Source organism: Sminthopsis crassicaudata, chromosome 6, assembly GCF_048593235.1.
Source record: "Sminthopsis crassicaudata isolate SCR6 chromosome 6, ASM4859323v1, whole genome shotgun sequence".
NCBI classification, from domain to species: domain Eukaryota; kingdom Metazoa; phylum Chordata; class Mammalia; order Dasyuromorphia; family Dasyuridae; genus Sminthopsis; species Sminthopsis crassicaudata.
The window spans coordinates 106554359-106570953 of NC_133622.1; the positions used below are offsets into that span (position 1 = coordinate 106554359).

Below are 16595 nucleotides of genomic sequence, written 5' to 3' on the forward strand. Positions count from 1 at the left end.
ACTCAAAATTTTGTAAAAATGAGTATTGAAAATTGACTTTACATATAACTGGAAAGATAAAATACTATTTTAAAAAAGCAAACCTCCAGATTTAATTAAATTTATTGAAGGAACAAAGTACATTGACAAAGTTTTTTTTTTTTAATTGGTCACAAATATTTATTAACATTTCTTGAAAGGTTGAGAGTGATGTAATTTAGGTGATATGCCTGGGAGGGAAAAAAAAATGGAAGTTTTTAGAAACTACATTTTAGGATAATTTAAAGAAAAAATCCTAAATGCAACATCCCAAAGATTCTTTGCCTGTATGTGATGTGAATATGGATTTAATCAGAATGGCAAAATTATTATATCTTACTTCTTAAAATGTTACAAATTTCCCTCATTGAGAAACTGTCTTATGTTGCTGTAGTGGAGAAGCACAATAGAGTAGGTTCAGAGTCTGAACTCTTAGAAATATTAGCCATAAGATCTTAGGCAGGTCACTTACCCACTCATCTGCAAAATAAGAATGTCTTCCCTTGACTGTATTATGGGATTGTTAGGATTACATTGGATGATGCTTATTTGATATTTAATTTCTAAAACACTTTGTAACCCAATGTTATTACTATAAAACTCTCAATTTTGCATATCAAACTTAAATATAACTATATTAACCCAATACTATATACATACCTTATAGATCAGGCTCTAAAATATTCCTGCAATTAAATTTTTTTTCATAAGTATCACTAGTTATCAAAATGACAATGTTCACTTCTTGCATAAGTCAGCTGAGTCAGCTCACGATGCTTATTTGAAAATACTTTACCTGAGGTAAAGTAATCTCGTTGACGCTTCACTTCAAATTGCAAACTATCCCTTTCATTTTCTACTGTTCTTAAATAGTTTTCTAAAAGCACTTTGTCTTCAGTTAACCTACTAATGTTCTTTGCAAATTTTAGATTTTCTTGGGTATGCTTCTTTAGTTCTTCTTTTAGAACTTGATTATCTGATTGAAGACCTTTGACCATTTTGGATAACTTCTCACATTCCTTGCCCATTTCAGACATGCCATTCTTAAAAAAGGTGGCTTTGGATTTTGCATTTTGAAGTTCAACTTCAAATTTCTCTTTTGCATCACAATTGTAGGACTGGATTTTTTCAACTTCTTTCTCTATTATCTGTCTGGCAGCTGCAGATTCATGTAATGAGGCTTCAAGATTAAGTTTTTCATTTTTAGCACTCTGTATCATTTGTAGAAGAGACTCTTGATCAGATTTTGTTAATCTCTCTTTTTCTTTTAGTTTCAGTATCTCCAAATGACTTCCTTGTAGGTCATGTTCAAGTGAGCTATTTTCTTGTTGAAGCTGGCATGCTTTTCTTTCCAGCATCTGTTTATCATTTTGTAACACTGAATTACTTGTTTTCAGAGAGTCCAGTTCCACTGTCAATCGAGTCACTTCATGACTGACAAGAACCATATCATTTTGAGTTTTCTCCTCTTTAATTTTTAACTGATTTATTAATTCAACCATGTGTTGCATCTCCAAACAGAGTTGTCCATTTTTTTCTTCTAGAATTTTATTGACATTTTGGAGTTCACTATACTTCTGTATTATTCTTTTCAGTTCAACAATACATTCTTTATTATCTTCTTCTGCTTTACTCAATTTAGCCTGAATGGTTTTTTTGTCTTCAACTAAATCCCTAAGTTGATTTTGATAAGTTGAATTTTTTTGCATCAGGGATTGTATGGTATAAACCATGGGTTTTATTTTTGTCTTTAAGTCAAGATTTTCATTTTCCAGTCCTAGGACTTTCTTCTGTACTTCCACAGATTCTTTAAGATAATTCTGTAAATACTGGATTTTTGCAACATATTGGTCAGTTACTGGATTGATTTTTGATGACTTCTCATTTTCAAGCTTTAGTGATCCTTGATATAACTCAAATAGTTGCTTTTCTTTATCTTTCATTTCACGTTCTGTTTGATCAATTAATGATGATGTATCTTTTAGATTGCTAGAATCCAATTGTAAATATTTAATTATGTCAGTGTTAGAAATTTCCTTAATTTTTTTCTCACTCTTTACTTCACTTTGTATAGCAATGGAATTCAAATTTGCTGTAGTCTCATTCTCAGATAAGCTTTGACAATTCTGACAATAATTAGTACAAAATTTTGACATTGTTTCCCCTAATGGAATCAATCTATCTACTAATGCCTCCAAATCCGAAATTCTGCTTGATTTTATGTCCTCATTTAATTCACCACCTATATTTTCTTTCTTAATAGATTCATTTTTTTCCAATTTTGCAGAAAATAGAATATCTGAACCATTACTCTGAACATCTGTAGCAGTCTTTAGCTTATGAAGTTCCTTTGCAAGAGTTAGTTCCCTTTCATGTGATCTTTGAAGCTCATCTTTCATTTTTTTGATTGCATAGCAAACATCATCTAAGTTTCTATCATATTCTTCTTTGAGAAGAGGCATAGTACACTTAGATTGAGTTGGAAAAGCTGTATTGACAGAAGACAGACTTTGATTTATGTAAGATAGGAAACTATAAAAGTCATTGCAATTCTTCAGTAAGTTTGATTTTTCCAAGGTACTTATATTTGGGCTTACAGTTGATCTCTTTGTTTGGTTTGTCAAAGTTGATATGTTCTTAGAAATAACCTGAGATGGAGTAGTTACACCGTAGGAGATACTATTGCCAGTGACAGAACTGGATTTCCCCCCTACATAATGAATAGTGCTGGACTCCTCAAAAAGATTAATTTTCTTCTTTGGGAGGATTTCTTCTGTATTCTCTGTAGACTGATAGAAAAAAGCATGCTATAAAGGTCCATTCAATATAGCTTCCCACTTCATATCAGTCAGACTATCTCCCTTTCATTCAAAACACCCTACAAATTTTTCTATTCAATAAAAAGTATAGTCCACTAACAAGGGGGAACAGAAAACAGAAAAATGTCAAACATTTCCTTAAAGCAATAGAAACTCTCCTTACTCTGGCTTCCTGGAAAATCCTAAAGCATAGAAGGATAAGTTGATTGTTGCCTGATTTAATTTTTTTGTCTTTCACATCATCTTATTGTTTGCTTTTGGTGTCACATTTTATTAAGACATAGGTAATATGAGTGTAAAGAAGAGCAAAGGGAACAATTACTTGACTAGGGAAAAGGCATGTTTAATGTCAACTATGCGATATTTGTTACTAGATGATGACAACCACAAGAAACAGCCTAAGATAAACAGAGTACTGTTTTGAAGCTGTGTTCATTTTATGTGTTATACTAGCTCTGAGCAAGTCACATTTTTTCTGAGCTCCAGTTCTCTTTAAAGTGGAGATAAGAATTAATATGTCCTATGGTTGTTGCCAGGATGCTTTGCAAACCTTAATGCACTGTATAAATGTGAGTGATGAAAAAAAAGAGGTGGTTTTCTTCACCTAAAATATTTCCTTAAAGGAGAATAATTTTTATTTTACCTGAAACTAAAGCAAGAAGAAACTAATTTAAATTGAAGTATTAGAATTGGATTTAAATAAAGATTTTTGGTCAGCAAAAGTTCTAAACTATTAGGAATCTGAAAAAGGATGCGGAATATGCAATTTTTACAGAATTGAAAAGCTTTGCATCTCTAATTGCCTCATATCCTGCAGGCATTTTCAACTCAATTTGTTCAAAATTATCTTCCCTAAACCTTTCAGCTTTCCCATTTCTGTTGATAACTTCATCCAGACTTGAAATCTCTTAGTCATACTTTTCCTTCTCCCTCATTGAATCCTCTTTTAAATCAGATATCAAATCATTCAATTTTTCCATTATTTCTTTTATCCATCCCATCCACCATTAATAATGTTACCATTTTAAGTTAGGCCTTATTATCTTATCTAGATTCCTATAATAGCTTCCTGACTGGTATGTCTGCCTCTAGGTTCTTCCCTTTCTAACCTTTCACATAGCTACAAAATATTTTAAGGCTGATCACATTACTCCACTCCTCAAAAATGTTCAGTAGTTCACTATTTCCCATAGAAGACAAATCCTCAACTCCTATCCACAGTCTGATTCCAATCTACCTTTCCAAGAATATTTCACATTTCTCCATATCCCTTCGTATTCCAGCCAAACTACACTACTTGCATTCATGCAGGGTATCCATTCATCCCTGAAATTCATTGCCTACTCATCTCTCCCTTTCAGAAGTCTTAACACCTTCTCCTCCATTAAAACTTTGCCTGATTGTATAGGTGAAAACATTCTTACTCTTCCCTCATAGTGTCCCCAAATATCCTGTCTCAATCATTTCTTTATTATTTTTATTTGTATATGTGTAATTTCCATGAAGCAGAATGAACCTTTCTTGAAGGCAAGGAATCCAACATTTTATTTTTGCAGTATTAGTGCTTTGAACATAGTAATAGGTACTGAATAAATGATGAATTTCTGATTAGCATTATTCTGAACAGTGATCTTTTGAATTTAGGAGCAAAATGATCAGAAAACCAAATCTTTGATTTGAAAAGATATTAGCAAAATGCAGGGGCTACATTATAGTTACAATTATAGTGAGAAAAAAATGGGTAGAGGCAATCTCCTACTTTGCCATAGGTCACTTTAGTTTTTTCTGTTTTTCTAGTATAGATGAGATTCAAACAAATCTCAAATAATCTTTGCTAGTAGGCAATTTTTGCAACTTTGTATTTACCTGAAATGGACCTTCTAAGTAAATGAAATGTATTATTAAGTCTTAAAGGCTGAAAATAATTATTGATAGCAGTTGAGAGCAAATTAAAAGCTACATCTCGAGTATTTTTGAGATTTTTTTTTTTTTTACCTGGGGGTTCTTATAGCTTGTATGGATTATTTCAGCTGATAGTTATGCCCATAACACACATACATATAGAAACCCAATAAACAAAAACCGTCAATTTTGATTGTGTTTACATGCACAAAGGTTCTAAGACTACTCGTAATATTGCTTTATGTCAAACAGATCAGAATGTTCTAGTTAATATTGTAGAGCAATCATTGGAAACATGATGGTTGTAGTTGCTCAGATTATATCATTTAAATATACCACAAAAACTGATAAAAGATTGAAAACAACATGCCTGTCCATGGAAATATTTTGCTTTTGCACCTGTAAAGACAATCTTTGCTCCCATTTGGAATCATTCTCATATATCATTAAAGGCAATAAAGGTAATGAATATCAGGAGAGAGTTTGTAGCACATAGAGGCCAGCTAACTTTGAATAGCTTAGAGTTTACTGCCACTCCCACAACCATTTGTTTAGAACTCTGAAATTTTGATTTTCAAAAAGTCTTTTACTCACAAATCCTCTATTCCCTATAAGGTTCTAATCCTTCATTCTGGAAAATATGGTTTGCCTTCTTCATAGGTCGTGGTCTTTTTTTTTTTTTTTTTAATCTAGTTATAAAGGGCAGTTACCAAATCTGTGATCAAGATTAATGAAAACTGTTAAATGTAACTACAAGCTGTAGTCACCCCAACTTCTAGCCCTGGTCCCAGCTAATTATGATATATATAGTCACAGAAGGATAGTGAGGTACACAGAAGAGTCCTAGAATCAGTAGGACCTGAGTTCAAGTCTGGCCTCAAACACTAATGTATGATCCTGGAGAAGTCATTTAATCCTGTTTGCTAATTCAGTTTCTCATCTGTAAAAGGAGCTGGAGAAGGAAAGGCAAATCACTCTAACATCTTTACCAAGAAAACTTCAAATAAGAGTCATGTAGAGTTGAAAATCATTGAGATGACTCAAAAACCACAAAGTCATAAAAGGTTATTTCCTCATGAAGACAATTAAGTTTGGAACTGCCCTCAGTATTGACTGATGGCCTAAATTCTTATTAGATTCAGTAACATATTTGGTAAGCTGTTTCCCTACCTATATGCCAAGATATAACAAAGACCATGGCTTTTAAGAATATGCTAATGTCACATTTCTTAACTTGGATAGATGGGATTAAGATTTCCAAAAGGAATATAGAAGATTTGTAAATAAACCTTCAGATTAACTCTCAAAACAGATCCCTCAATGGATTGTAATCTCCTAGAAGACAAGAACTGTTTTGTCTTTATATCTCTAGCATGCTTTATATCTCTAGCACAGTATGTTGCACAAAATAAGATTGTTAGGAACTCCTATTCACTCAGATCAAAACCAAGTCTGATCCTATGGACAGGCAAGGTTTACTTAACAATGGACTCACCTGCTTTAAGATCTTTTGGCCTTGACTGTCCTTATGTAATATTCTGACAGTTTGTTCTTCCTATTAAGAAGAGGAGAATCAAGGTGAAAGTGAACAGTGAAACTATACTGGCAGACAATTCTCTGAAATTCTAATAAGCTTACAGAAATTATTCAAACAAAAACCTACCATAAATTTCTCAACAGGTTTCTTGGTTGCCTTTTCTGTACTAAACTGTGGTGGATTCTCTACATCAATAATACTTTTATTTAGAATTTCACTAATTTCAGATTGTACCTTTAAAAGGAAATAGAAAATATCAAGAGTTTTCAGATTCAGAAAATTATATATATGCAAGAATACAGCTTATAATGACAGATTTGAAAGGTATGTAAAATTATAGTTCATAAACATTCATTCCTTTTATATGAAAAGAACACAAATTGCAAAACAATTTCCAAGTTACTTTTCTCTTAAATGATTTCTTTATAAATTACAAAATTTTAATTTATACAATATGAAGTTTTTATTAAGTCAAATATTTTCTGGATGTTCAATTTTTAGAAAATGTTTTTATTACTTTAGAATAAATATATTAAAGGCATAATGTAGCATTGGCTTGAACTAAGAATTCTTCTATCCCCTATCTTTGATGCCTTTTTTAATGAAATCTAAGGACCAAGATAGCATCATGAACATACTTTAAGAAAACAACATTGGAATATCTGTATCCTCAATTCAAAAATGATAGAAAAAGCTGTTTCATTTAACCAAGAAAGTTTAAGAATTGTGGTGTAGGCTCCACAGTATTCTGATCATTCATTTTCAACTTGATTATTCCATTAAGAAATTAGAAATGTCTCATATATGCTCAAAAAATCAAGAGGGCATTTTTAGAGTTGCAAGGGATCTTAGAGGTTACTTAAATCTATACTACCCCCACATTATAAAGATGAGTGAGTGAGATGATTTGCCCAAAGTCATACAAGTTGTAAAAGGGAGAGTCAGATTTATCTTCCCACTAACGGTGTTTTATATCTGAATATAATATGAAACTTAGAAAATTGGAAAAAATACAACATACCATACTAACATTTTGTAAAGTTTGCATGCGGAGAGCCTGAAATGATTCCAGTTGGTGTTGCAGGGCCTGTAATTAATATGAGTATCAAAATTACATTTCTTCTAGATATAAATACAGACTTGAAGTTTGAGGGAGGCTTTGAAGTGATCTAGCCCTTTACTTAACAGGGAAACTGTGTGTCTCACGTAGGGTAAATAAAAGCTCCAAGTCAACTGAGAATGAGGAGCAGAGCTAAAATTTAAATCCAGGGTCTCGGATTCTAAGTCTAGAACACTTTTCAGGGCCAAAAGTGATTTATTTATACTGATCATCTATTTGTAGTTTATGCAGAATTATTTACGCTGATAAATGAGCCAGGACTGAAAGTTGTCTATCAGGGACAATAGCACTCTGGCCACTGGGACAATACCGTAACCATGATAAATTGATTTGTTAAGGGCTTACTTTATGTCATGTCCTGTGGGATATAAGGACACAAAACATCCCTCCCTAAGGAATTTACACCATACAAAATATAATACAAATAAAATATTGCACAAAATTATCTTGGAGGGAGACACTAGGAAAGGCCCCCTACTTTAAGTAGTATTTAAGCTGAGTCTCAGAGGTTAGATGGGGAAAGGCCATGAAGATTTCAAATGCCAGAGAAATTTATATTTGAGCCTAGAAGAAGTAGGGGACAGCTGGAATATATTTGCTCTTGACAATTGGGTGGAGGCTGGTTGGAAATAAAGAGAATAACAGACTGACAACTTGACTCCCCAAACAAGGCTAATAGAACCTAAATGAAAGTGATGACTTTGTAAACAGAAAAAAGATGTATTAGATATTGATGAGATTTAAATGTCAAGATTTGGCAATTGATTGAGGTGAATGAGAATTCCATACTCAAAAGATGACAACAAGTTAGTATACCTTAATGATTAGAAGAATGGTGGTATCTATCGAACATTTAGTTCCAGGTGGTTTGTGTTTGTGACGAGGGACTGCATCTCAGGATATACAGTACTAAATATATAAATCTGAGAATTATCTGCTTCAGATAATAAATAAACCCATAGATGTTGAAGAGATCAACAAGTGAAAAAATACAGAGAAAAGAGGGTCCAGGACCGAAACTTGGAGAAAATCTACACTGAGCAGGTATGACATAGACAAGATCAAAGTAAAGGAGGACATAGTGGTGGATCAAGTCAAGGGGTTGTGAAGTGAGGAAGAAGGAAAAAAGAAAAAATTTCTCTACATTTTTCTCTAATCTGAAACAAGGTTCTCAACCATGAGATAAGAAAATGGGAGTTTGGAACAAAGTGTCTGAAAAAGATTAATAAATAGGATAGGGATCAATTAGAGAAGAACAAAAAAACTGCTTTGCTACAATGAAGGCACACAGTCTTGATGCAGAATAATAAATTTATGATGGACTTAATGAGCACAGCTGCACAATTTCTTCTAGCACTGTTATATGTGAATAGCAGTAGAGAAGGCAAATAGTGGAAGTATTACAATATTGGGGATTATTGAGTTGTAATTGGCAATAGGCAATTGCTGCACAGCAAGTGATTTGAGAACAGAATATAACATAGAATTTAACTGATTCACTAAATAAGATTAGTAAAGAGAGTATAGCCAGATTAGGGGGTCCTAGCCTGTGCTAGGATTAGAGATCATCATAAGGACAAAGGATAAGTTTAGGAGTAAAGAAAATGGAGAAATAAGAGGTGATTAAATAAAATTCAATATACACAATCAAAAGTTTTATGAGTGATGGCAAGATCAAGATTTCCATTTATCTAAAGCAAAATAAAAAAGGCACAAATAGATCTATCTAGAAACATTTAATGCAAATCTTGAAAAAGATTGGGTTTTGAAATGTGAAATTGACTCACTTTTAATGCTGATTGTGGCTGGTTTTGATTTTCTGTTTCTGGTGTAGAGACATGTTCTACAAAACAAAAATGACAAACTCTGTAATCTAGCTAATATACTGAATTTTATTGCATGAGTGACAAGGAATAGTCTAATTAATTACCTAAGTCATAATAAACTTGAATTGAGGATAAAGAACCCATAATATACTTGTTGCATGACAGCTTTATTTAAAAGAGAAAACAAGGAAAAACTACTTTAGTAGCATTTTTACTTAGATAATAAATTGTTAACATGTGTGATATGTTATATTACAAAAACTAATTTGGGAACTCAAACGTTAAAAAATTTGGTAAATTTAAAATATTCTAAATAGTTTAAGTCTTTTCATGAGGATTTCAAGAGCTATCTCACACATTGCAAAAATACTAACCACCTACTTCTGCCTAGAGAAAGCAAATCTGTTTTCAGGAAAACGTAACAGTCAGACCTCTGGAGCTAAAAGAGCCCTTGGAGATCAAACAGTATCTCAGAGTCCTAGGACATATTTAAGCAATATTCATTATTAGTCATGTATACAATGCCATACTAGGCATTAGACACAGTCTCTACCTACAAGCAGCTTACGATCTAGTTAGCCAACAAGTGATTTATTAAGTTAATATGCTAGGCACAGTGCTAAATACTAGGAATACAAATAAAGTCTATCTCTTCCAAGTTCCTTAAGGAGTTCACAGTGAACTGGGGGAAGACATGCATACAAACAAAATGTAAAACTACACACACACACACATGTACATAATCTCTTAATTCATTTGTGTACCTATGAATTATATTTTAAAAACATACTTTTGAGAAAATATTGTAAAACAAAAATGAAATTTAAGGTGTTAATGTGATTTGTATAGGGAGGATTGAGAAAATGAAAATATTTTGAAGTGTTCAGAAAGTCCAAATATCTGTGCTTGTGAAAAGGAGATTCCCACAGATGCAGATCAGTTTGTGGGTGTCAGACTAGTTTTGTTCTAGTCATATAGACTGACAAAACTTTAAACTGAATAAACATTGCTTCTTGTATAAAATTCAACAGCTTGAGCTCCTTGCCTCTTGCCACTACTTAGGCCCATTCCCAAGCTCTGGTATATTGATTTTTCTCCCCCTGAAGAGACTCAGGGGACTCACTAAACTATCATTCCTCTCTCAAGATATCAGAAACTGTCAGCAGGCTCCCTACATGCTAAACTTGCACTAAGTTTAGAGTTAAGACTTAGCACTAGCTCGCTCTTGAAATTTCTTCAGTCAGCTGAATAGGCAGGAGACATCTGCTTTTTTTCAAGCTTTGAAACACACTCTTAGATGTCCTTACTCTCTTAACACCCATAAAAGGACAGACAGTGAATTAACATGCCAAACAATGTTTATCATTAAGGTCTTGATACCTTTTCATGACTATGGATTCTACTTACCTTTATTCTGCTACAATTCTAAATACGAACAGAAAATATTGAGATGGAGAGTTTTTTAAAACCCAGAATATATAGTTTTTAAGTTAATGATTTATAATGACACAGAATAGTGTACAAGAAACCCTCTATGTGTATTGCATCTGTGATTTGAAGTTTCATTTACCTGAGGTTTGTTCTACTGACCCAAACTTCTTTAGAATTTTTATTGAACCCTTGTGGTATATTTATAGCACCTGACAAACATGAAGTAGATAGTGGATAATGTATGCTTCCATTGCTGGCTGAGTCCATTTATTATGTTTCCTTCTAAACTGGGCAAGGGCAGAAAGATGGATTATATGGCCTACACACAAGTGAAGTGAGTTGTCCAGCCTAGATATGTTTAGAGAGAAAAAAACTACCAATTAGATTCTTTGGAGTTTAAAACAAAACAAAACAAAACAAGACCAACTCTTTTGAAATAAAAATTCCTTAAGGGTAAGCCTTATACACACCTTGGCATAAGGCAATTTAATTAAATTACTTTGGAGGTCAGTACAGAATGAAAATATTGTTTGATTGGTGGAACAGGGTACTTTAGGTAGTCAAAGGACAGGATAAAGGCACAGATGAGTGCAGTACGGGAAACTTGCAAACCTCCACTTTTCCCAGGACAATTCAGTTTCCCCAGTTTAAGCTAGTCCAGTCCAGCCATGCCTCTCCATCTATTACCTGCATTTATTCTAATGGGAAAAAAGGAAGGGAAGAGAAAGAAAAATGAAATACATGTATACATACTATCCTTCTACTTCTCCTTTATAATCAATATTCGATGGAAAATCTGACAAATGCTGTTCTGAATGCTGAAAATCTGTTTTTATTTAATATTATCTTACTTTAAGGGGAAGGCACACAGAAGGAATTAAGAATTTATATAGTGGGGCAGCTAAGTGGTGCAGTGGATAGAGCACCAGCCCTGAATTCAGGAGGACCCGAGTTCAAATGTGGTCTCAGACACTTAACACTTCCTAGCTGTGTGACCCTGGGCAAGTCACTTTACCCCAGCCTCAGGGGTGCAGGGGTGGGGGAAATTTATAAAGTGTCTACTATTAGACTGAATTGCTTTTACAAATATCTCATTTTATCCTCACAATAATTACATTGTTGCAAATATCTTACTTTAAGGGGAAGGCAGATATAAGGAATTAAGAATTTATATAGTGTCTACTATCAGACTGAATTTTTACAAATATCTCATTTTATTCTCACAATAATTACATTGTTGCATTTCACAGGTTTTACCCCGTTTTACAGTTGTGGAAACTGATGCAGATAAAGATTAACAGAATTGCCCAGCATCACACAAATAGTAAATGGGGAAGCTGGATTTTGAAATCAGGTCTTCCTGAATCCAGGCCCAGCACTCTACCATGATGCCTAATATTTAAAAACTTATATTAAAAGCAATTTAGGAAGGGCTAGTTCAAATTAGTTAAGTCTGAAAAAATTTTACTTTGTAAAAATGGGTAAATTCTTGAATAATAATTTGCAAATTGAAGTTAGGCCAATATTTCAATACTTTATATTAAAATCATTTAGACTAATTTAGGAAGGGCTAATTCAAATTAGTTAAGTCTAAAAAAATTTTACTTTGTAAAAATGGATAAATTCTTGAATAATAATTTGCAAATTGAAGTTAGGACAATTAATTATATTTTAAATAAAATATTTTTAATAAAGAAAATCATATTGTAAATTTATAAATTCAAGTATAAATTACATTTTTAATTTGACTTTTAGATTTATTTATAGTAAGGAATTATTACTATGGTAAGGATTCTATTTCATAGACTCAGAGTCAGGGATCTTGGAGAACAACATCTAGTCCAGGAGTTCTTAATCTTTGTTATGAATTCTTCAGCAGTCTAGTAAAACCTGTGGGCTCCTTCTTAAAGAATTGTGCATGTGTGGGTATCCACACATGTACTTACAAAAAATAAAATATAGGGTTATAATGGAAACAAAGATTTGTGAAAAATTTTTTCCTGTCCAAGTTCTCAAAGCCCCCTGAAATATTTCCATGCACCTGTGGACCCCAGATTGAAAATCTCTGATACAGACTGTCCTTCAAGTGTATCACAAAGCAATCTAGACATCAGGATATAAACACAGATGCTTTGACCCTAAAGCCATTATTATTTTTGCTATATATGTCTGCTTTTCCAATTACTGCATAATATTTCAAGGGAAGTAAAAATGTTACTGAATGAATGAAAATATAAAACTGCAACTATGGGATATTAAGAACTGTCTTGGCTTTTGCCTTCAGGAATGCTTTACCTTTGCCTATGTGGGATTTTGAACTTTACACACATGGAAAGTGATTTTTGTTATCTTTGATTCTCAATGCAAAAGCTGACTATATTAGTAACAGTAACTGACAAGAAAAATATTCACAGAAATACACAAATCTTTTTGCCTGCCTCTGGGCTCAAGAAAATGGGAATAATTCTGATTTCTGCTTTCTGCTCTTTGCTAGTATCTCAGAAACTAGCAGTTCAGAAAAAATGAATTTAAACCCTCTTAAGGATATGCCCATAAGGAGCCCATAGTCTATACCAGTGGTCCTCAAATTTTTTAAATAGGCGGTCAGTTCACTGTCCTTCAGACTGTTGGGAGGACTGGACTATAGTGAAAACAAAAACTCACACTGTCTCCGCCCCCCTCAGCCCATTTGCCATAACCCTGTGGGCCGCATAAACGTCCCCTGGCCTATACTGTGTATGGTGTATGTGTCCTGTGCCGCCTTAAGGCTTCCTTAGTTTGGACTGGAATATTCCAATGCAGTCAACTTCTAGGATCCCTACTCAGGCAATTCAAGGCATTAATTTACCACAGATGACAAATTTCATGATAATTAAAGGGAATAGAGAGTTGGATGTCACCTAGGACTTTAGGAAAGCTGTATTTGGAAAGATATCACTGAAATCTTTTCAGTGATGCAAGGAATAAAGTAGGTCACTTATTTCACTTTAATTCAACTCAATTGAACACATTTTTAAATAAAACTTCCTGGGGATAAAAAGAAAAAAAAAAAAAAAAAAAAGGACAAGATTGCTGCATAATGCTTCCTGGAATGGAAGGGCTGAAGTGAGATGGAGAAGAAAAGTTGCATTTTACCTAAGAGCTTTAGAAATTAGAAACCTGCAACGGGAAAGATGTTATAGTCACAAGAGTGCAAAAGAGGTGGTTACTTTTCTCAAAAATCACAAACATATACTTATAAAAGTCTACAAGTGTAAGCGGTAGTGGGGATATCAAGGTGGGAAATAATCACTCAGCCAGGGTCTATTAGTCTGATAAATTACTTTTGGAGGGAGGTGGGTGGCCTCCTAATATAAGGTGGGGGGGGGGGGTAACCACAATGACAAAAGCAGAGATTCAGCCTTAGTTCTGAAGGGACCCTTGTTTAAGTTGAGTGCAGTAAATCGCTGCTTTTTGACAAGTCATCAAAGGAATTGGGCTTGATGAAAGGACGTCTTACTCGACAAGTAAGGAGGACGGAGGGCACTCATATTACCTTCTATTGTTGCCCATTCCTACCTGGCTTCGGGGTGGATTTATTGGGGATTCCCAAGAAATCCAGGTGGGAAGGATGCATGGCATCCATCCTGGAACTGGGAGGCTCCTAGCGGCTCCTGACACCTTGGGAAGACATTGGGGGAGGGGCGTGGCCTCAAAAAGGCCCAGGGAGGGCTGACTTTTACCTTTTTTTGGTCCACTGTTCTCCTTTACCCCCTCAGAATGATTTAGGAGCCTAGACACAAAGGAGAAGAGACGCAACTTCCCTTTCTGTAACACAACTGCAGTCCGTGGAACCATTTACGGAAAACGAAACCATCTTTCACTGCGGGGAGGTGGGATGGGGGCGGCGGGGGGGGGGGGGGGGGGGGAGTCCCTGCAGCCAGCATGTTAAACCGCCGCTGGAAGCCGCTGTGGGGCCGCGCTGACTGAGGCAGCAGCGGGCCCGGTGCCCCGGCGGCTCTCGCTCTCTAAGGGAACCAGGGGGCGACGTCGAGCCCGGAAGCGACCCCCCAGAAGGGCCAGGACACCGGCGGGGCCCTCGAGGGTACCCGGGTTGGGCGAAGACGGCCATCTTCCCACCTACAGCCCCCGTCTGGCCTCTTCTCGCGGAACCCCTGGGAGGCTGGGGTTGGGGGAGGAAAGGGGGAGGGGGGTGCTCCTTTACTCCTAATTGCTCCTTGGCCCACCCCTCCCCGAGCCTCCCTTTCTCAGCCCTCTCACCCGGGGGCATCTCTGTCGCCCCCGGCCCAAGCCCACAACTGCCTATCCCCGCGCATTCCCTCTTCTCCGGATCTCCCGCGGCCTGTTGCCAAGGGAGTGAAGTCTCAGCTCTCGCGGTCGTAGGTAAAGGGGGCTTCCGCGTGCGGGGCTTCCGCCCCGGGCATGCGCCACTTGCGCGTCTCCGCCGCTGCTACGTGCTCCTGGAACGGCGCCACGAGGGAGCTGCGGGAGGCGTCGTGGGGCTCGCTTCCGGGCTGTGCGTGCTCCCCAGCGCCTCTGGCGAGACCTTATTCCCTATTGGGCTGGCTGGGGGCAGGGCGGGATGGGAGGCTCAGCTGCCTTCTGTGCGTGCTTCCACTACTCCTCTTCACAGTGATCTAGCATCCCACGGGCAAGCCCAGGTGTTCCGGGGGAGGTGAGGGGGCCTCAGCCACCGCCCTGGACGTCCTCCCCTCCCCCCGCGGGTTTAGCATTCACTGAAATTAAACGTTCAGAGTTTAACAAAGGGAGGGATTTCCCATGAGCGCTGGGGCTCAGCTTCGAGGACACGCATAGCGCTGGGGCTAGTGTCGTTTGAAAGGCAGAGGCCATTGGTTCGAATCCCAAATCAGCACTGGTCGCCATACTGGATCTGGGTCAAGGAGCCTCGCCTCTCTGGGCCTCCGCTACCCCGTTTCGAGGTATATGTTGTCCTCAGGGAGGACCAGGACTTCCGGCGTGAGGGCTTGCTCATGCGCCTTTGGTGTCCCCTGGCACGCATCCCCTCCAACATTCATCATTATCTTTCCCTGTCATCTTAGCCAATCTGATAGGTGTATAGTGGTATCTCAGAGTTGTCTTAATTTGCATTTCTCTGATTAATGATGATTGGAGCATCTTTTCATATGACTAGAAATAGTTTCAATTTCTTCATCTGAGAATTGTCTGTTCATATCCTTTGACCATTTATCAATTGGAGAATGGCTTGATTTCTTATAGAGTCAATTCTGTATATAATTTGGAAATGAGGCCTTTGTCAGAACCTTTGACTGTAAGAATGTTTTCGCGTAGGTAATTTTTCAGCACTGACAACTGCAAAACCTTCTAACCCAACTTTTCCCCGGCCTTCCCCCATCTCTTCCCCCAGATGGCAGGTTGACCAATACATGTTAAACATGTTAAAGTATATGTAAAATACAATATATGTATACATATTTATACAATTATCTTGCTGCATAAAAAATTGGATCTAGAAAAAAAAGCAAAAAAAAAAAAAAAAAAAAAACAAACCGGAGAAGGATATAAAAAGGCCAAGGTCTCCTATTTCATCCCGGGCCATCTCTAGTCATCTAGATCTGTATCTTGCCACTGGACCCAGATGGCTCTGGAGGGGAAAGTGAGGCAGGTCACCTTGCACAGCCCTCCCTCACTTCAATTCACTTGCACCTCCCTAATGTCATGGTCCTCTGGGAGAATTAAGGACAAACAACAAAGGAATTCAGATAATTGCTTCCTGAACCCAACGTTCTTTGAAGAAGTTTGAGATTTCTGAATTTCTTAGAGAATGTGATCCCAGAATCTAATTTTCTAGCTGAGATCAGCAGCACAAGCTTTCAGAGTTTCTTCATGGGAAACTGAATCCAGGAGTTCTTGAATTTGAGTTCTAGCCACTGAATTTTCTTCCTGCTTCATGGGAAAAAAGA

At 36.4% G+C, this 16595-nt stretch overlaps 1 protein-coding gene across 10 annotated transcripts; it reads right to left on the reverse strand.

Annotated features, from left to right (window-relative positions):
• Positions 1-86: 86 nt before the first annotated feature.
• CCDC110 (coiled-coil domain containing 110) lies at positions 87-16171 on the reverse strand. 10 transcript variants are annotated; one of them, XM_074274846.1, is made up of 8 exons: positions 14914-16171; positions 14376-14425; positions 9184-9239; positions 7307-7363; positions 6403-6510; positions 6235-6294; positions 679-2807; positions 87-209 (listed from the first exon to the last, which is right to left on the reverse strand). In XM_074274846.1, the coding sequence occupies exons 1-7, from the start codon at positions 14967-14969 to the stop codon at positions 735-737; spliced, it is 2460 nt and encodes an 819-aa protein (XP_074130947.1). In that variant the 5' UTR covers positions 14970-16171; the 3' UTR covers positions 87-209; positions 679-734. The 10 variants fall into 10 exon arrangements, with proteins under 10 accessions (XP_074130947.1, XP_074130944.1, XP_074130945.1 ...); XM_074274843.1 differs by having other exon boundaries at positions 7298-7363; XM_074274844.1 differs by having other exon boundaries at positions 7298-7363; positions 14376-14471.
• Positions 16172-16595: the final 424 nt, after the last annotated feature.

What these genes read in the sequence shown, in the direction of transcription:
- CCDC110 (XM_074274842.1), bottom strand. Translation starts at nt 14,490, where the DNA reads ATGGTTCCACGGACTGCAGTTGTGTTACAGAAAGGGAAGTTGCGTCTC. An exon ending in AGCCACAATCAGCATTAAAA is followed by an intron (nt 7,364 to 9,183) that starts GTGAGTCAATTT and finishes TATTAATTACAG; the next exon opens with GCCCTGCAACACCAACTGGA. An exon ending in CTTTACAAAATGTTAGTATG is followed by an intron (nt 6,511 to 7,297) that starts GTATGTTGTATT and finishes TTCCTTTTAAAG; the next exon opens with GTACAATCTGAAATTAGTGA.